General features: G+C 50.5%; 8 protein-coding genes across 8 annotated transcripts; 5 read left to right on the forward strand and 3 right to left on the reverse strand.

The window, feature by feature from the left end:
* Positions 1-163: 163 nt before the first annotated feature.
* K452DRAFT_239385 (uncharacterized protein) lies at positions 164-1,775 on the reverse strand (the record flags this gene model as incomplete). The annotated part of the gene is made up of 3 exons (XM_033537723.1): positions 164-999; positions 1,055-1,547; positions 1,605-1,775. Coding segments are annotated over 3 exons (1,500 nt in total), but the record flags the coding sequence as incomplete, so codon positions are not given.
* Positions 1,776-3,836: 2,061 nt separating this feature from the next.
* K452DRAFT_239383 (uncharacterized protein) lies at positions 3,837-6,070 on the forward strand (the record flags this gene model as incomplete). Its single annotated transcript, XM_033537722.1, has 6 exons — positions 3,837-4,553; positions 4,613-4,919; positions 4,968-5,198; positions 5,254-5,457; positions 5,505-5,789; positions 5,847-6,070. The coding sequence occupies 6 exons, from the start codon at positions 3,837-3,839 to the stop codon at positions 6,068-6,070; spliced, it is 1,968 nt and encodes a 655-aa protein (XP_033391156.1).
* A 985-nt stretch (positions 6,071-7,055) lies between these two features.
* On the forward strand, positions 7,056-7,604 carry K452DRAFT_260668 (uncharacterized protein; the record flags this gene model as incomplete). Its single annotated transcript, XM_033538542.1, has 2 exons — positions 7,056-7,188; positions 7,282-7,604. 2 exons carry the CDS (start codon positions 7,056-7,058, stop codon positions 7,545-7,547), a joined length of 399 nt encoding a protein of 132 aa, XP_033391157.1. The 3' UTR covers positions 7,548-7,604.
* A 60-nt stretch (positions 7,605-7,664) lies between these two features.
* On the reverse strand, positions 7,665-8,859 carry K452DRAFT_293214 (uncharacterized protein). The gene is made up of 3 exons (XM_033541521.1): positions 8,817-8,859; positions 8,059-8,754; positions 7,665-8,005 (listed from the first exon to the last, which is right to left on the reverse strand). Exons 1-3 carry the CDS (start codon positions 8,851-8,853, stop codon positions 7,833-7,835), a joined length of 906 nt encoding a protein of 301 aa, XP_033391158.1. The 5' UTR covers positions 8,854-8,859; the 3' UTR covers positions 7,665-7,832.
* A 323-nt stretch (positions 8,860-9,182) lies between these two features.
* On the reverse strand, positions 9,183-9,694 carry K452DRAFT_303541 (uncharacterized protein; the record flags this gene model as incomplete). Its single annotated transcript, XM_033542737.1, has 2 exons — positions 9,183-9,475; positions 9,526-9,694. 2 exons carry the CDS (start codon positions 9,692-9,694, stop codon positions 9,183-9,185), a joined length of 462 nt encoding a protein of 153 aa, XP_033391159.1.
* A 1,498-nt stretch (positions 9,695-11,192) lies between these two features.
* K452DRAFT_323054 (uncharacterized protein) lies at positions 11,193-12,786 on the forward strand (the record flags this gene model as incomplete). Its single annotated transcript, XM_033544594.1, has 3 exons — positions 11,193-11,307; positions 11,356-11,393; positions 12,236-12,786. The coding sequence occupies 3 exons, from the start codon at positions 11,193-11,195 to the stop codon at positions 12,770-12,772; spliced, it is 690 nt and encodes a 229-aa protein (XP_033391160.1). The 3' UTR covers positions 12,773-12,786.
* Positions 12,787-15,548: 2,762 nt separating this feature from the next.
* Positions 15,549-17,413, forward strand: K452DRAFT_208217 (uncharacterized protein; the record flags this gene model as incomplete). Its single annotated transcript, XM_033536131.1, has 2 exons — positions 15,549-15,715; positions 15,775-17,413. Coding segments are annotated over 2 exons (1,806 nt in total), but the record flags the coding sequence as incomplete, so codon positions are not given.
* Positions 17,414-18,720: 1,307 nt separating this feature from the next.
* K452DRAFT_303545 (uncharacterized protein) lies at positions 18,721-19,811 on the forward strand (the record flags this gene model as incomplete). The annotated part of the gene is made up of 2 exons (XM_033542738.1): positions 18,721-19,740; positions 19,794-19,811. The coding sequence occupies 2 exons, from the start codon at positions 18,721-18,723 to the stop codon at positions 19,809-19,811; spliced, it is 1,038 nt and encodes a 345-aa protein (XP_033391162.1).
* Between the last annotated feature and the right edge of the window lie 67 nt (positions 19,812-19,878).

Genomic DNA, 19,878 nt, shown 5'->3' on the forward strand with positions numbered 1-19,878 from the left:
CCTTTCTACCCAGGGAAGTCGTGTATTTAAGCAGACAGTTTCACTCAATTTAATGCGACAGCAGTGTCCAGCTTTCTCGCACTGTTCAACAATAACCAACCGTTGTTATTCTCGTCTAAATCTTCCCTGCCCACCGCCGGTCTAATAATTCACTTCATAGGAATTATACACTGATATTCTGTCCTCGTTTCCCTAGCATCCTCATCGACACTCCCGTCCAAGCCCGATCCTCCCTTCTAATGACTTCATTCATGACTCTTGATTGGCCGCTTGTTGTAAAAAGGAAGCTTAGCGGAGAATCCGTTCGATGAGAGTGAGACAAGAGCAGCTTAATTAACTCCATGCAAAGGCCCTCAGACTCCTCACCCTCAAAGTCGTTCAGCCCGTATATGATGCAGTACCGGAGGATAGTCGTGTGCTTGAGCAAACTATTAAGTAAGTTCAAAGCTACTCGCCAACTTCTCATACTTCCATCGAGCTGTTGGAGTGTATCGTTTTCGATTCTAAAAGAATCATTTTCCGGCCTGAAGCGGAGGAGCTGCTTTATCAACCCATATACAACAGACAACAAGCCTGCTTCCTCCATCGATTGCGAGCGAGGAATATCTGCTGCATTTGGCCGTCCAGGGATGTAGGATATGAAAGGCGCATCTGCTTGCGCAGCAGTAAGGATAACGCCTAATGCGGCCATCCGTGCACTCGAATCTTCCTGTAACTCGAAGGGAAACTCGATCCAAAGAACTTGGGGCTCGGTCGAGGCACGTGCTGCCCAATTCGAGACTCGGTAGATAATGTCTGGATCCGCCATCAAAAGTCTGCCCTCGTATGCGAGAGCAAGACCATCTGTTCCGAAAATGGATTTTTTAAACTTCTGGCAGTACGAATCCACTTCTGATCTCGAGCTTTGATTAACTTGGACCTCTTGTCTTTCGTGCAGTAGCGAGTTTCCGGGCACTGCTGCCAAAAAATGTGTCGTCATGAACTGCATGTCGTGTTGTTCTTCCACTGTCATTTGCAGTTAATACGTTGATCTTTAAAGTAGGCGATAGCATACCTTTGGTTTCAAAATCCGCCTTCTTCCAGTTTTGTTCGAGCAGTAGTACCATTCTTTTACCAATTGTAACGAGTTCCTGTTGAGAAAAGCGATTTTCTTCTCGGCATTCGTCGACTTTGATGGCCAGCTCTTTTAAACGGTCTTCCACGTTCCGACTACTGTCTTTGATCTCGTTGGTCCACCGCAGCCCCTCCACCTGACTACGCTCCCTGATCAGATCTATAGCAGAGTTGATGCCACTTTCGGCTTTTTTCCGTTCTTCTACAATGGTTTTGTTGAAGCTGTTTAAAAACCTTCGAGCGCTTGATTTCTTGAACCACTTTGCTGCTTCCCAAAGAAATACGAAAAGCTTCTTGTATACTTCCGCGAGCTGTGCCTTTAATTCGTCTGTTTTGATGATGGGTAGCAACTTGGTGCAGATCGACACTCTTTCGCAAAGTGAAGCTACAGCACCGGATAGGTAATCCGCAATTTCTTCGTGGTTTAATGATGCCTATTTCACCTGGTCAACAACTGCGTAATTGTCCGCGTATAAACGCCGTTAACCTACCTGCAAAACCATCTTCAGCGCACTGGACAGGACCGATGCATATTCATTCTTGCTTGGAAACCATGTGACGATCATCTTGTGAGCATCAAGAGTCTTGCAGATGCTGTGAAAGTTGGAGGAGACAACGCCATGACTACTCTTCCAGTCGTTCTGAATTGCATCTACAATCTCTTTGAAACTGTCCAAGTCTTCTGCACCGCTTTGGCGGATTTGACCTTCCAATTTGTTGCTCACAGAAGACTTGTGCTTGCGAAAGAAACGATGATCATTTCTTTCCTTCTCCAGGGAAGAGAAATACTCTTCACAGCTGCTCCTTAAAGCCTCTCGGACAAAGGCGACTTCTTGGAATGGACTTGGGCATAGAATTAGTCTGACGAGAGGATTTTCTTATACGTACGAACACATGTTCGGTTAACTCACTCTTGTGATTCGTTTTTGGCTGTCCCCTCACAATTTTCGCTATCTTGATGTGCAGCTGCTTTGGTTCCAGCCTCCAAAGGGCTATCCGCTTCGAGTGTATCAGTAAATCTGCGAATAATTGAAGTGGTTTCGCATTTATTAGAGCCAGTAGGCCTGGTTGAAGATTCCATTATGGAAAGTTAGAATCTCTAGAAAGTCAAAAAGGTTGTGTAGGCAGTACCTTGTGCTCAAGCGGGGAAAGTTGGATAGGTATAAAACCGCCCCCACGCTAAAATCATCGCCCTGCAGCGAGGCTGAAACCAAAACAAACAGCTGGTCGATTATTTCTACCTATTATATCGGTGCACGTAGCAATCGAATCCTACCAAATAAAGCTCTGAGGGGCTGAAACCTCCTCTTGGCTATGCACTCTGAGTCAGTGAAGTTTTGTTAAGCATCCTGGAAATCTTGCGAGGAATAAATCTACTATTAACGGGAAGTCGTGGTTGCCTTCATCAAGAATTTAATTTAGCGTATCTACTAAACGTACGATAGAATACCATACAAGGTCTTGAACGATTGACTTGAAAAGTTTTCGCTTCCTCAAATTTTGTGACGCGTAGGCTGGCAAGGATGTATGCGCCATTTCGGCCCCCAGATAGGCAGCAGTCTCTTGATTGGCACCCAAGCCTGCTAAGCCCCCATTGCGGCATTTCACGGGAAATATGGATTGACAACCGTCAAAATCGGTGAAACATGTGCTGCGTTAGTTAAGTAGGACATGCTCGTACATAAGCGCAGCACCGCCGCGTAGTACTCGTGATTGTTTCCGACATTTTCAATCTTAAATGTTGGTGAAAGACAAAGCAGAACCCATGGCTTCTGTAGCTGTGGAAAGCGACTTCGAGGTGGTTCACCGGAGCCTTGCCAAAGACTCAGTTATGGATTACGACAATGGTTGGTCAACTGCAGATAATTACCCATCACTTCACTAAGATTATTAGATCAAAGCGAGAACAAAGCCTTGGATTCTGCCAAAGCTAGCAAGAGTGCGGAAATTGGTGCCCAAACCTCACATAAAGTCCCCTTGGATAGTCATCCTATCGAAGAGAACCAGGTCAAATCGACAGAAGCAAATTCAACCGAGCATAAAACCAAGGAGAAGGTAACTCCAGTTACATTTGTCGACCCAGTTGGCATAAAATGGAGTTTCCCGTATGAGGCTTGCAAAACATGGGAGGTAAGTTATCTTCATTTCTTGATATAGCATATAAATAACACAAGCTACAGGGAATGAAAGCACTGATCAAAAAGGTTTTCGTGGATTGCTACCTACACGAATGGTACAGTGAGCAGCTTGAGGATTCCAGCGACACAAACAATACGTTTTCGATCATCAAGTTGAAACCCGAAGATACACGTATTCTTGTAAACTTCTGGGAACAACTAGTTGAACCTGGATGGGAGGTCACCATACAATTCATCGGGCGAAGCGAGATACTGGATGATATCTATGGCAGAAAAGCAGAAGAGAGACCTTCAACTCCTATTCCAGAGGAACCGACGGAAGCCGAACCAGCGCTAGACGTATCCTATGCCCTAGAGCTATACCAGCAGGATGGATCATCAATGCCGGACTTCCTACGAGAGGTGACGTACGAAAAAGCACCAAACTATCAAGCACAGTTCAACCAAACAAAGACTTCCTCTATAATTCAAGAGGTCCGACGGGTATTCCTTGGCATGTCCAAGCGAAACAGAGCGGACGATACTTTTGAGGATATCGATAGCGAAGACATTTTAGGCGGCTGCACACTACGTGTCAACTCCACAATGCTTCTCAACGCTATAAAGGCAGTGATAAAGTTTCAAAACATCGAAGAAGAGCTTGAGGAGAAGTTTCGAGTGTATGGGGAAACAAACAACCTTGACCGAGGTCTTTTTGCTTACCCATTTCGCGACCTTTACCACCACAAAGACGAGCTTCTGCAGTACAAGGACCAGACCGATGGCCCTAAATCTCGACATTCAGAGGAGTACAACCGAGAATGCAACAGGCACATCGACGTTCTCATCCAATATCTCTATGGACAACCTTCGATTCGGTTACGAGAGGTCGAAGCCATGTGGAACCGAAGTATCCCAGTAACCACATTCAGTTCGCTTTGGTTGCTGCTTAAGCCTGGCGCAACAGTCTACGTTCCTGAGAGAGGCGCCATCAATGCTTATATCATTGAATCGGTCAGGGGTGGCCCTCAGGGCATAGGTTCAATTGCCAAGGTGCAACCATATGCCGTACATGTGTGGAATCTTGATTTTGATGGGAAAATCTTGCGTCGCTCGCAAAGAAAGATTACCATTCCAGTCTTCGACGGCGAAAGGGAGATTCGGTCTCTGAGGCTCTACCCTGAAAGATTCCATGAAGTCAAGGAGGGCGAGAGACCTCAAAAGGAGCTGCTCATTGAGCGCGGAAAGAAGTTCCTCGAGGTAGTAAAGTCGCCAACTTTCCAAGAGTATACGGGACCAAGCCAGTTCCACGGGGCAAGAAAGGTTGGTCAAGTCCTTTGACGAGCTAGACGCCAGTTCATCACAGCTAACAATATTGACAGTTCGACAATGCTCGCTTCATTGTTGATCATACATCGCAACCTTGGGAATACGAAATATCAAGAGAGCAACCTAATCTCCATGTACCTGGTTTACAGGATGAAATAGAGCTAGGCGCTCGAACACGAATCCCGGCTTGTCAATGCATAGCGTGTGAGTATTCGGCTTCTGATGCTCCGATATACCAACGACTGGCTTTCGACGACTATGACGACATAGACCTTGAGGTAACAAAGACTTTGACTGATGAGCAATACATGCTTTGTTGGTCGCATGTATACGGATATGCGCTGCATGACCGACTGTGGGGTACGTTGGAACTTATCTACTGGCAGTAATGGCTCTAACAACCTGCAGATCTAATTGAAGTAAAGGGGCTGAAGGACCCAAGAATCGACAAGAACGTCATTGATACTCTTGTCATGAGACCGGAGAGCAACAAGGCAATGGTAAAAGCTATTTGTGAGACATACAGCCAAAAGGCGGAGCGTGAACATCTTTTCTTCGCCGATTTCATCCGCGGAAAAGGTGAAGGCCAAGTCATGCTCCTTCATGGACCCCCGGGAACAGGAAAAACTCTCACTGCAGGTAAGCATACAACAAGGCACAAGCATCTGAAAGTTTTTCTAATGACGGCAACTAGAATCGGTTGCCGAATATACCCAGAGACCACTCCTAAGTATCACGGCGGCAGACTTGGGGCATGAACCTGATGTGCTCGAACAAAACTTGCTCCGTTTTTTCCGGAACGCGACTAAATGGGATGCCATTGTTCTCCTCGACGAGGCTGATGTATACCTTGAGAGGCGGTCAGCAAACGATCTTAGGAGGAACAGCATTGTGTCAGGTAAGAATTATTCGTGGCTAGTTTACAGCGTGCTGATTTACAATAAGTCTTTCTTCGCGCTTTGGACTACTTCCAGGGTATACTTTTCCTCACCACAAATCGTGTTGGCTCTTTCGACGAAGCCTTCATGTCTCGAATCCACTTGCAGATTGGCTACGAACCACTTGATGATGCTTCTCGGCTGGCGATCTGGAACAACAGCTTCAAAAAGCTAATCACCAACCACAAGCAAGGAGGAAGAGAGATCAAATACTCTATCACCGCCAAGGAGTACGTTAAGACGTCAAAGAGCTTGCAGAGTCTTAAGTGGAATGGCCGGGAAATTCGTAACGGTCAGTGTATGAACGTGTCGAGACCGGAGTACGAAACTGACATGTTGCGTTACACAGCTTTTCAAACAGCCGTTGCACTTGCTTCGTATGAAGCAAAACAAAACAACGAAGAAGTACCAACCATTACAGAAGATCATGTGAGCCAAGTAGTCGAAATGTCGGCTACTTTCAAGCAGTATATAAAATCGGCACTGCAGGCAAATGATTCGGACATAGCATACCGTGAGCGGTTGCGGAACGATAGATTCAAACTCATTCCAGTTGCGGAAGACAGGTTCTGATTTCCATAGATTTATGATCAGCGCAAAGCAATCCAAGAAATATAACCTGTTGTTTTGTTAATTGCACAGCGTCTCGGGGAGATTATAACGTGGACAAGGCTAGAGCTGTGGTTTCTCCAGATGGTACAAAGCAAACCACAAAAGAGGATACAATGATCCACGATGATATCCGAATTAAGAAGTGTATTGTCGAGCTTATGCTGCGACCAGGACAATTCTAAGGAGCTATGCCGCGATAGAGGCTATCACTGAAAGGCCTACTACCATGGCGGGTAAGTAAATGTTTTATAATAATTCAAAGTTTTGATTCGCTGTTTTGGTTGAGTAGCTCTCAAAATTTCAACACCGTCTTTAACTAACACAATATACCAAGTAATTTGGATTCCAACTCCAACTCATCTTATGCCATCGCAATTATTGGCATCGTAGTTCGAGGATTAGGTAGAGCATTAGTCTTTTTTCGGACCATTTTCTTTGTTCTCCCGTAGAGTGGGAAAATGCTGGAATGAACGGGTTCAAGCAGCATCACATGTACCAACAAAAAGTAGAAACCGGCACAGAGGAGGGTCTGGTTCGAGGTTTAGTCGCTAAATCTTCATCAGGCTGATTAGGCGCGTCATTAGCTGGAAACCGTTCTTAATAGCCGCGACCAAGACCGGGAGAGGAGTGAAAAAACCCAGAATCATTCGTAATAGATAATGACGCATTAAAAATACCGATTTGCATTCTAAACGTTAGCAATTAAAAAATCTCAATGCGAAATGATCTTTGGGTCGGGCACTTCGTGACGGGGTCAAGTGTGAAACACAAAGGAAGCCCATGTGTGAAATGAGGTCACATTCTCTACCCATTCACACACCAACCCCATTTTCGGTTAGCCGCTAAATTATCTTGGCACTGAAACTTTTGAACCTCTGGCAACTCGAAGCTCTTTCTATTTTTCAAGCGCAACACATTCCCCTTGAGCCCTCTAAAGTCTAACAAAATGCCTGCGCTTGACTTGCTGAAAGACACGCTGGAGAAGATCGTCAACGCTCAGAAGCGGGGCAAGCGCGAGTTGACCATCAATGCTTCCTCTAAGTTAGTCCTCGGCTTCTTGAATGTCATGCAGAAACACGGTAGGTGAGCGTGATGGCTTAGGCTCTCCATGCGCTTCCGGATTGACACCACCTAATGATTTAATACTCCTTAGCTGACGTTTTATTCAACAGGTTACATCAAAGCTATCGAAGAACTTGATAACCAAAGAAACAACAAGCTCCTTGTCCAACTCGATGGAAAACATCAACTCAAGAAGGCCGAAGCAGTCTCCACGTCCCTGGCTATCAAGACCCGGGATATCAAGAAGTGGACCAACAGGCTCATTTCCTCCTGCCAAGTTGGTTACGTTGTTCTCACAACTTCTGCTGGAATTATGGACCAGGAGGAAGCCAAGGAGAAGCGCGTTGGCGGCAAGGTCCTTGGATTCTTTTACTAGATGTGTGCTCTGAGCATCAAAACACACGCCGACGAGCTTAACTCGCCATCGCTTACGACCGCGACTTCAACTACCTATACTTTGGCTTGGATTGGTTGAAATGCTAGCTGGCCTACTTAACAGCTTAAACGACCGCAGCAAGGCCTTTGGTAGACTTAAATTCTGGAGATGGGATTCTTAAGATATGCGGATGAGCGCTAATAGTGCCGTAATCAAAACTGTTCTTGAAGCATGCATTAATCCGTGAGCGATTAATCCGTGAGCGATGCAACTTGAAACTTAAATTTATACAACCAATTTAAGTTTCAGCTTGTCACCATCCACGATTTCTTTCTCCCTTGCCAGGAACTCTGGCATGTCCCACCTGCAGCTGATGTACCGGCCTGCCAACCATTCTCGTCGCTTGTGAGACAAAAAGACAATCGTATCACCCGCCAGCTCCGGTTTATCACTCAAAGCTGCTCCATCATCAGCACTTGATTAGCGGCTGCAGAAGATAACCAGCACTTACCACTATGCACCTCTTCTGGCATTCTCTTCGCCATCTCCGTCAAAATCCCTCCAGGATGGATTGTGTAGCACAAAATGCCCTTGTCCGCATACTCCGCCATCACATACTCAGTGAGTTTGAAAATCGCCCATTTGCTCGACCGATAAGAGCTCCCACCTGGACGGTAGGAGAGCGCGCCACTCGAGCCTAGATTCACGATCGTTTTCAGCCCCTCGTCGCCTCTCTTCAGCAGCAGTGGCAGCATGGCCCTCGTCACAAGATAGTTGCCCCGCACATTGACCTCCCAGGTCTTCCACCAGTCATCCGGGTCGCTCTCTGCGAGCGGCTTGCCCGATTCCATGTAGCCAGCATTGTTCACAAGCACGTCCAAGCCGCCGAACGCCTTTTCTATTGCCGCCGCTGCCGCGCCAACACTCGCCTCTTCCCGCACGTCAACGTCCAGCGTTAGAATCTCGAGTGATTCGCGCGTGCTTTCGGGCGCTGCTGCCCTGACGACCTCTTTAATGTCCGCGATACCATCATTCGCGGCTAGGGCAAGTTGTGTGCAGCCAGCGGCGGCACATGCCTTGGCTGTAGCGAGGCCGATGCCGCGCGAGGCGCCTGTAATGAAGACGATGCGGTTGCTGAGGTCTGCATGTTGTGCGGGTGTGATAGCGGGGTAAGTATCACCGTGGAGGATGCTTGTGAATTTAGCACCTGAGAGTGACGTCAGCATACTGCGGCGCAGCGTGAAAGAGTCGACTCAGAAGACTGCGCACCTGTCTCCAAAGGCTTGGGCGGATAGGTAAGAGCCATGTTGATGGTTCAGTAGGTAGAGGATCTGGCGAATTAGTGTTTTATGGAAGGCAGAGCTAGCTAATTAGATGCGCAGCTCTTTATATGGACGAAGCGTACAACCAGCACCCACGGAAATAAGAATTTAAGTCCTAAATCCGTTCCAGGTCGGCAGATCGTGCGGGGTCACAGTTGCGGATACGAGTCTGAATCATCGCCTTCGCATGATCTTTCATGTGAAGAAAACTGACTTCCAATATAGAAAGGACTACGAAGAAATTTGCAATGACAACAACTTGTTCCGCAGCAATTACCGACAGGTATAAGCGTAAATCCAATATGCTCTGGCATCAATGACAAGCTTTCCCATACTTCCTTAACCGCAGGTAGTTGTATGGCAAAGGCGCAAGAAAACCAGCACCAATTGAAACCAAGGCAGCAGCCCAAAATGCTGGAGAATCAAACTGCACAATGCCGCCAGTAAGATGAAAGTCAACAGCATTTTCGGCGACCTCCATCGTGATCATTGAGATCATACTCATACCAACGGCAGTTCTTGCGGCAGTTAACCAAGAAAGCTGATCGCGGCCGAATCGGAGAAGGGCGGTTTCAAGCAGGATAGATGTCGTGATTCCGGAGGCCACTATGCTGAGTCAATATTAAGTCATACAAGAAGGATTTTCAAAAACAAACTTGAAATAGCCATGATGGTCTGCATCCCAAGGTCCGGTTGAAAAGCTTGGAGATACCACATTGCGGAAAAGTCACCGGTGGTGCATCCAACAAGACACCGGAGAGTGTTGACACCAGCCCGCTTCCAGATAGGCGTTGAGGTCCAGAATCCGGCGGAGGTTATTGACATTGGGATTGTCGCATTGCGGTGACATCCTGGCCTTTGTTTGTTTTGGCCACAGTTGAGTCTCAGCTGGGAAGAAAGGAAGCCATGTGCAGTTCGGAGTCTTGGGACGGTTGTTCGGTTCGTGGACAAAGATATTTCTTGTAAGAAAGAGCGCCGCGGGCTGAGGGTAAAAGCTTTAGGGATCTTGATCATAGTTTTAATAGAGTCTAGAGGTTTTGAAGTAATTTCAACTGTTGTTTTGGTGGTCCTGCAGCGGGTGGCGTGTCGGCGACAGTGGGAGATGCTTCTTGTGCGACGGAAAGAACGCAAAGAGCCGAAAATATATAGCGGGATTGTAGGAGAAAGTCGGGTAGACTGTTAAGAAATGCTTGGATTGCGCTTGGACCCAGAGAGATCCTGACTGAAGAAAAGGTTGTCGCCGACCCGACGCACAAGTCGCGCAGATTTGTTAGTCGCCGCCACTACAAACAACTACGTTTGACGGTTTAAGGAGAATAAAGCCAGGTATTAACATCAAAAAACAAAGTTGAATGGGAAGTTGATTGAGCGAAGAAAAGCTTTAGGTTGTCGATTTGAAAATGGCGAAAGCTGACTAATCCACTACGCTAAACCCGAACAAGGAACGTTTCTGGCTTTGGGAACTACTCGGGACGTTAGATTTGGTTTACCTTAGCCAAAAGATTATAGTGCAGGTTGTATTGGACGTGCACGTACGTGCTTACGTTGTACAAAGCCATTATTGTAAGCGTGCGGCCGCGTGACAACAAAGAACCACACTGACAGCGTACAGATCACGCCTAAAAAAAGCTGAACCGCACGCACAAAACAAAGTGGTATTTGCAGTAGAAGGGAGAGACATTAAGAAATTGGGTAGGGACCTAGGAGAGCGACAACAGTGAACAGAGAACTAAAAAACCAAATCAGGCAGTCTTGTGACAGCGCTGTACTACGTACATTCAGCTCGTGGTTGAACAAGCAAAAACTATCCATTACTAAGGTAATCCCTCATTTTTAACGCTAGCCTTTGAGCTGAGCGATTGAATCTTCTTTGCTGCGCTCACTCAGCTCTGCTCTTGATCAGTTTGACTGTCATAGGGTTTTACCTACCGCCACCACTGGAGAGGGTTGGAGATGGAGACGTCCGGTATTTAGACATTCACAAACTGACCTGCACGTTAAAAGACAAGAAGAAATGCTAACAACTTCAACTGGATCCACAGTTACCTCCGCAAATGGCACTTCGACAGCCACAGAGCTCTCCCCTACATCACCCACAAATGTCACTGGGATTGACACAAAATATTCAGTCGTTACAATGACCAGTATCTTCATCAACGATGTTGTTGGATACTCTGAGCTGGACTCATGCGTCGAAGCACCGCTAAGCACAATCGTCCGTGGACAGTTCAGTGGTTGCGGGGATAGTTTACGGTTGACATCATATACCTGCTTTTGCACAAGGAGTTATACTCAGATGAGAATAGCCATATCAAACGCGGTCATGACAACATGCGGGTCATCATCTGGTGTGAAGGAAGTTCTGTCCGCACTCAAGGTCTTCGATGATTACTGCGCAATTGGCGTAGAGGCGGGATTGGCTTCTATAAGGCCAGCGAGTACGTTGAATCTCTAATGTTGTGATCAAAGAAGCTGATAATGTTTAGCCACTTCGGCTGGATCACCGGATTCAACAGGAGTAATGGTAGGTACCTCCATTGGCAAATCCGGCCCAGGTCCTACATCATCCACCAGTGGCACTTCATCTTCCAGTAGCACAAGTGGCACCAGCCGCGGAGTGAAGATAACCATAGGGGTCTGCGTACCTATAGCAGTCCTCTCGTTAGCCTTCTGTGTGTTCCTTTTGTGGAAGAGGAGTCGCACAAAGGCGGTTCCCACCATCGCCGAAGCAGACGGAGTTGAAAAATACACAGGAGATGGGATGAGCGAGTTACCCGGTGCAGCGCGTGCTGAGCTTTTCGCTGGCCCGGGAGCCCATGAACTAGCGGTAGAACCGGCAGGAAGCGGTAATTGAATGATTATCTGAAATGGGCCTGGTTCGAGTATTTTCCCGGTCAGGGGATATTGTAAAAATGCAACGCTGACAAGGTGTTCTTTGATTAATCACTAGCCCTTAAGCGTTGCTATCTGGATTTTATGCAGGTTCGGTGGTCAAATGTTGAATTATCGCTGCCCGCTGCAACACCTAATGATTCATCACCCAACCACAAGGTCGCTAAATTAGATGGGTGTACTCCCAACTCCAACGATACATAAACAAATGATTTACCGGTTCCGCAAGGAAACTGTGCGACAGACCGAGTGATCCTGGGTACGGAGCAAACGGACCATCTCATCACTTTCGCATCACTACCACATCATTTCTGCATCATAGCACAGCTGTTTCCTCAACACTTCTCGACGGCATTGCCAGTCTGATCTCGTTATCCACGACTCTCCTCGGTCAATCTATCCACTAACCTCGGGATTGTAAGTTAATCTTTGTGTTAACGCAAGAAACACCGCGATAAAGCTGACACGACCCAGGCTCCTAGAACAATAAGCATGATGGATTCTGATGCTGAAACGGACTACTCGCCAACCTTCACACCTGCTTCGCCCCCCTCGAGCATTGGCGTCGGCGTCCCTGATGACGACGCCAAATCCACTTCGCTTACACCCCGCCTCGGTCAGACCTACATGATCAGGTCCGTCGCATCCGGGGCTGTCATCACACTTGTAGGGGGAGACATTGTGCTAGCGCTGCCGGACGGCCATGCGTCCCATTGGGTGTGCGCGGAAGCTGATAGTGATGGTTGGCTCGGATTCTGCAATGCTGTCTCGGGACGCTTCCTTGGTCGAGACAGTAGCTGGAGCCTCAGTTGCTACGCTACGCGGTTTCGTGGATGGGAAAAGTTCCGCGTGCGTGAGAGGCCTAGAGGAGGGTGCGTCTTGCTCATGACGAGTTGGCGGACGCTGCGGCCTGTGGGGATGAATGTAGAGAATGGGAAAGGGAAAAGCATGCTAGCAATGATTGAAAACTGGGACGCTGACGAGCTGATCTGGGAATTCGTCAAGGTCTAGTGTTATAAAGCGGGGGAACTATTACCTGAAATGTTTTGCTTTTTGCTGCGTCAAAACTGTACCTAATACGAGTTCTCTAGTGCAGCATGTGCCAACTTTTCTGCCGTCCTAAGAGCCTACGAGCTAGTGGTAGACTCGACGAGACATGAAAATTGAATGGCCTCGAGGCTAGCTTTCTGTTCTAGACTTAACGTCATGAAGAGAGAAAAATTGTACACGGTAAACGAAAAGAAGGGTTGGACTGCAGATTGTCCAACATTTCAGCAGGAAATTGTGCCGCAAGACTGAATAAAAGAGTGAATCACGACGATTTGGAGTTAACAAGGTCACCACAAATGAAAAAGACAGACGAAACACAAAAGCTCTTTCGCGTCGAAGACTCCTCCACATCATCTCTGCGCACAGCCTCTCCCCAATCAACCAACTGGGCCAAGATCATCCTCGGCACTTTGCGGCTGAAGCTTCTCGCCCACTTTGCGATATCCCGAAACTGAGGCTCTAGTTCCTCGACGCCTATGAACTCACCATTGTCCCGCGATATTGCGGCCAACGTGTCGTCCGATTGTGACAACGCAAATCTCGCACAGCATGCGTCCATGGCTTCATCGAACCTCTCGACATTGGCTTTCCGGGCCATCGCGCCCGCTTTGAGTAGCACGCCGCGCATGCACGCAAGCTCGTGGACGCGCGAGTTTATGTTTGCCGCGCTGCGGATCCACTCTGCAAGCAGAATGTGGAGGTCGGTGCTCGTCAACGTCTTGGTAGCGGCTCGGGGTCTTGCAGGGCGGCTGGGACCGCCCGCGGCTGAGTGCTCGAGTTCTGTTGTGGCCTTTCGCTTACGGCTGGGATGGCGCGAGCTGTTTTGATTTTCGTCAGGATGCTCGGAGCCTACTTGTGGCTCACCGTTCGAAGCAGCAGCGTCCATTGGCGTCTCAGGTATAACACCTGCGGACGAGCTTCGTCGGCGTGGCGATGCGTTGTCCTTGTCGCTGAAGGGGACGAGTATCATCGGTTCTGCGTCGGTGATATGCTCGATAGAGTCAGAGTCGACCTCCTCGTAGTGCGGAGGCAGGGAAGCTTCTCTCTCCAAAGGGTTAGGTGGTGTCGACGCATCAACTTCGGAGCACGGGTATTTATCCCATGCATTGATGGCCGGGCGACGACCTTCGTACAAAGGGCGCATGTCGATGTCTGGAGTTGTGAAGCCCTCTAGCAGCATGTCTCTTACTCCTTCGGCGTCTTTTTGGAGATAGGTGTTAAATTTCATATAGACGTGAAAGCTGCGTGTCTCGGACAGGGAACGGAGGCTTTGGACAACGTCGCGAGCCGATCCCTCAAGAGGGGTTTTGAATTGGATGTTTGGCATGATAACATGTGCCGGGCTTGACAGTTGGAAAGAAATGCGGATCACTCTATTGAAACTGTTTTCCACCAATCCAACTCTTCGGAGATTGTTGAGTGTCTGGGCTGAGAGGGCGGGGGTAGAGACAACTTCCGGGACAAAGTAATTGCTAGACATTAATGTTTCAGATCGGACAGCAAAGCACATATGCTTGCATCGTTTTTGTCGCGTCCTGCTTTGTTTAAAGGGCACATCGAACACGATCAAAAGCGACTTGGCACCAGGTGTAGGATCGTGGCCCACCCACAAGGCCAACGCCGGATCGTTGGACAAGTGACCCAGGCAACGCGTCTTTCCTATCAACCCGTCGTGCCATTCAATCAGCGCTCGATCCTTGATGCTCCATTTCAAATCACCGCCTTGGACCTTGAGACTATCCATTGCGAAAAGTCGGAGATGGTGACGATAGGTTGGAGATGGATCACGCAGATGGCAAACCTGATAAACAAAGATGGAAAAGGAAGAATGAATCCCCCACGCGACGGCGTAGGATCCCACCCGCCCAGGCTTCTGAGCGCGAGCAGCCTTGACTCAAAAGAATACACAAGTCCGACAAGGTGACGACGCGGCAGTGAGAGAAGGATGCTTTGACCGAGACGTGCTTGAAGGAAGAGAAAGGCGTAAAGAATGCACGCGTCGTAACGCGACACCACGCGACCGCACAACCGAGAGCGGAAGCCAACGCCGAAAGGACCAGCTATGGCACAATGCTCCGAGCGGAAGAGCAGAGGGCGAAACACTGGCAGTCGATGGGCGTAGCGACGGCTCGCAGCTGTTGCGCTCAGGGTGATGTTGGTGATGCGATGTCGGGCACGCGGGTTTCGAACGTGAAGCGGAAACGGAACAATATTAGTCCAAGCGGCTCGCGCTGGCGGCCTGGTAGGTCACGTGGTCGGCCTTGCTGAGCTGCAGGTCGCTCAGACAGGTGGCTGACTGCAGGATTGCAGGTTAGGGTAGGCCGGTGTCCGTGGTTATCGAACTGATGAAAGAGAGGTAGTTGTGGGATGGTTGAGGTCGAGGTTCTGCCTGCGCACGGATCAGTTGACAGACTCACGATCGAACGGCAGGGCGGCAGAGCGGGAGCGTACGTGGTAAAGCTTCGATAAGGCTCAAGACTAGTCCTAGAGAGGAATTTGCTCGGCTCGGGTTGTCTATAAGCCGTTCTGTTCTTTTCCCATATTTCTTTTTTCATCCAACCGGCAAAGGATGTAATCAATACGAACGTTATAGGGAGGGGGTTCGGCCGAGGGGATTATCATCTCATATATAGTAAGGTAGGGACGTATGCGACGCCGGGACCCAGCCAGCAAGAATCGGGCCATGTTTACCACATTTCACGGAACCTTGTCGCGCGCTGATGGGCAGAAAGACGGCCTGAGGCCCAAGCGGAGCCAAGTGCATCGGGCGTGCGACTGGTGCAAGCTGATGCGGATCAAATGCGAAGTCGGGCGCCCGTGCCGAAATTGCCAGGTAGCAGGTCGCGAGTGCGTTACCAACGGCCAAAACCACTTTCACTTCCGGAGCATCGCCGCGGCGGCCAAGTAGGTGCGCTCCTCCCCCTCTCTCGGCCCAGCCTCCAGCCTGACCGCATTTGGCACAGAGAGGTCGAGCGACTGCGCGCGCAGGTGCGCGAGCTGGAAAGCCGCGTGCGCGTCGACGTCACGCGCGAGGTGCACTATGGCGTCCTGTCGCTGCCCTTCTTCCTCAAGCGCATGAGCGCCTTCCTCCAGACGACAGGCCTGCACCACCAGCACCCGCCTCTTGACGGCAGCACCACCCCTACCACCCCCGTCCCTTTGTTTAGCGCCGTGGCCGGCACAGACTTCCTGCCTCGCGCCCAAGAAGACTCTTTCCTCGACCTCTTCTGGCAGACGCACCACTTCAGCTACCCCATCATCAACGAGGCCGACTTCCGCCTGCACTACCGCTCGCTATGGGCTGGCTGCGCCCCGCACGCCCCTCGCCAGCCCTCACCGCTCGTTGACATAGTCCTTGCCCTGTGCATCCAGCTGGGCGCCTCGCTCATCCCGGACTCGCAGAAGCCCAGCTATCCCGCTCTCGCCGGCTTGCAGTACTACCAGCGCTGCCAGTCATTGGTCGCCGACACCATCGAATCGCCGTCCATCACCACCGTCCAGTGCCATGTCTTCAGCATCGTCTATCTCTACGAGGCCGGCTTGCTGAACAGGGCTCAAGTCTTGAGCGGAGAGGCCATCATGATGGCAATCATCCTCGGCCTGAACAACGAGCCGCCGGCGGATGAGCTCGAGGAACAGAAGGAGATCACTCGCCGCACGTGGTGGAGTTTGTACATCCTTGACGCGCAGCTGGGCATGGAGGTCGGCCGCCCATTCATGGTCACGCCCTCGCATTCCAACTGCCATCCTCCGTCTGACGCGCTGGACATCGCCCATTCGCTTGGGCCCCATTACATGTTCGGTGACGGCAGCACGACCTGGCTCGGCTTCCAGAACCGGACGCTGAGCCTTCTGGAAACCGTCAGGTCCATCTCCTCGGCCTTTCACGCCAAGTGCTTGAGCGAGACCGGCACAAAGAGCTTCTACAGCAACAGCGCCACACGAGAAGAAGCCGCACACTTTCTCACAGAACAGATCAAGTTGCTGGGAGCGTGGGCCTCGCAAGTCCCCGTCGGCTACCGCATGCAGCGGAGAGGCGGCGAAGCCTTCTCGACCGACCGTGCCCCACTCGACCTCGACCATAACGTGCCGATCCAGTACCAACGGCAACGGCTCCTTCTTGAACTTCAGTACCACCAACACGCACTAAACTTATACCGGCCCTTCATATGCTTTGCGCCCACGCCCGAAGCGTCGACGCCGCTCTCCGACAACAAAGCTACCTCCAGCCTCAACCATGCCATCACCTTGACCAACCTCATCCACCAGGCTCTGGACGCGTCGGAGGTCCTGAACGGCATGAACCAGGTATTTCGCTGGCAGAAGAACGCCCTGTTCACGATGCTCGGTTTCGCCTACACATTCCCGATTAGCCACTACACGGCAGCGACATGCAAAGCCATCGATACAGCCATCAAGGTCGTTGAAATGTACAGCGGGGTCCTGCCAGAGGCGGGCCAAGTCTCGGAGCTAGCGCGCACCCTGGCCGGTAACGTCGACGCCATCATCAGCGGCTTCCGCCGCAACAGCCTCCCCAACGATACTAGCAAAGCATTGACGAGGGCGGGATCGTCACGACCACAGACGGCCAACGGCGGCAGCAGCGCCAGCGCCAGCACCTCTCCCGTCCCTGCCGCTGATAAGCAAGGCCTCGGCGCACTGGCGCCCTCGTCCGATGAGCAATTCGATACGGAACTTTTTCAGCGGGTAAGCGGGGCTGTCGACTGGGGGGACATGGATGCGTTGTGGGCGAGCCTCGAGCCGGCGGCGGAGGGGGCTGAGACGTGGGTGTCGTTTGATGAGGCGTTTGGGCTGGCCGAGAACGCGGTGGAGACGTCATTGTTGTGATGCGTGGTGATTGGGTGCTGGGATGATTTTCAAGAAACATTCCGCATAGGTAGGTACATACATTAGATAGAATGGGTATGATATGTAATGGCTGCTGAAATTAGTTCATTACCTGCTTCCTTGGGTCGTGTGGGAGCTATCCGATAGCAGACATCACCCAGCGGGGTAATACGATGTGGGGGGAGCGAAGGCTCCTAGTCTGGTATGCATTTGACAAGATGCGAGGGGTCGTAAGCACGGGCTTTTCTTTTACTCAGCCGCATGCCACCGTGTACCAACATACCTTGAGACGTGAGACCCACCTCTTCCCCCGGTCGACATACCCTAGTAACAGGCAAAACCGCGCGAACTGAGGTAGGCAGCGGAGCACCGCTCAATTCGCAATACCGCGTACGATCAACGCCACTTACTCGCTTCACCATAGGATGCGTGCAATCCCGGCCGACGGCGATACTTATGTAACCTTGGCTCTTTTAGTGTTTACCAGCTACCGGGAAGATACTTTGACGGATAGTTGCAGATGGGCTTTGGGGGCCTCAATGCATGACCTTCCTGATTCGGCTCTTTTCGGAGTTGCCGAGTACCAGCATCTTACGGTTAAAAAGAAAAAAAAAACGAAAAGTCGAGGGAGATGCTCATCGACATGCTTAGCAACCTTATCCAAAGCTTCTTGGCTTTACCAAATGGAGTCCTGGAGCCTTGCCGATCTGTAGACTGCAGCTGTTCCCATGTGGGTCTCCCTCCAGCCATGATTCACGACGTACTCATCAATGCTCTGTGGAACGCGATCCACAGTTGTTGTCTAGAGTTTTACCTCCGTTTGGGGGCGACGACTTCCCGAATTTTCCTACGGCCCCAAGTCCGGGGCCCCAGTAGGTTGCTTGAGGAGTGTGATTCTGAACACCTACGGCTATCGGAAGTCATTAGAAGCAGCCAGTCAGCCCGTGTATACAAGTACCAGACTCTCAATTTGCTATCACAGACAACGGACTTTAGCTTGGGAACATCGTCAACCTATTCACAACAATCCCTGAAAACCAACTTTTACTTCCGGCTCAGACATGGCTGAAAGCGAGCAAAGGACCCCTAGGAGGCTGAGAGCCTCCTGTGATCCTTGTCATCGGCTGAAGCTCAGATGCACATTCACCGGGTCCGACACCTGCATCCGATGCCAGAAGCTGAAGATAGTCTGCATCCGCAGCCAATTGAAGCCAGCCGGAAGGCGCATGGCCAAGAAAGAGCGCCCTGAGGCATCTACATCCACATCCCCTCCAACCTCCACACCAGAAGGATCAAAACCATCGCCACCTTCCGACAACTTCTCGCCCTTCCCCACATCATGTTTCGGCGGCGATGAGGCCTCCACGCATTACTCCAGCCTGTTCAATGACGCGTCGGTCCCGCCGTTGGCAGGGGCGGCAACGCCGGAGACGAACCACACTCTGTTCCACACAAGCATGGGCGACCAGACCGACGGCCCCGAAATGGCATTTCTGCCGGCAATGTGGGCCACGGAAGCAGCAGCAGCAGCAGCAGGAGAGTCACCAACAAGCGGGTGGGCAGATCGGCAGCCTGGACCGCCGCCCAGCGTCAGCGCCAACCCCTCGTGCACGTGCTTCGTCGCGATTGCGTGTTCGATGCGGGACCCGCCTGGGCCCGAGCTCGAGCTCGAGCGCCCCTCGGTCCAGTGCACGCTGCAGCAGAACAAGGACGCGCTGGCCGTCGTGGCCGACTTTGCGGCCTGCGAGTGCGCCCACGACCCCTCCCTCGAGGTCCTCGCGTACGTCTTCTTGCATAAGATCACGGCTACTTTCGCCCACGCTATCTACATGCCTGGCCAGAACGTGTTTCGCTTTGGCGCCGGTAGGGTTGTGGGCCAGGATGCTGTGGAGCTTAGGCGCCATATCATCCGCATTGGCCTCGATAAGGTGAAGCATTTGTTGGGTCTGTTGGCACGGAAGTCTGGGTCTGATTATAATACTCCGGGTTGCTGGAAGGGGAGAGGAGATAATTTTTATGCCCAGATTGCCGTTTGGATGCAGACTTATGTGAGGAGGGAGGCTGATAGGATTATTGACAAGGTAGTAGCAGATTGAAAATTGCTGTCAGCCAGTATCACTCTAACAACGCATAGCTTCAACCCTACGGTTAGTTGTTACATAATAAACTGACTCCCTTACACTACACGTTCTTCTACTGCAAGGAATTAAGGATCTCAA

This window comes from Aplosporella prunicola (assembly GCF_010093885.1).
Source record: "Aplosporella prunicola CBS 121167 unplaced genomic scaffold K452scaffold_111, whole genome shotgun sequence".
NCBI classification, from domain to species: Eukaryota; Fungi; Ascomycota; class Dothideomycetes; order Botryosphaeriales; family Aplosporellaceae; genus Aplosporella; species Aplosporella prunicola.

What these genes read in the sequence shown, in the direction of transcription:
- K452DRAFT_293214 (XM_033541521.1), bottom strand. Translation starts at nt 8,853, where the DNA reads ATGGCTCTTACCTATCCGCCCAAGCCTTTGGAGACAG. An exon ending in GCCCAAGCCTTTGGAGACAG is followed by an intron (nt 8,755 to 8,816) that starts GTGCGCAGTCTT and finishes CGTCACTCTCAG; the next exon opens with GTGCTAAATTCACAAGCATC. An exon ending in GCCAGAAGAGGTGCATAGTG is followed by an intron (nt 8,006 to 8,058) that starts GTAAGTGCTGGT and finishes ATGATGGAGCAG; the next exon opens with CTTTGAGTGATAAACCGGAG.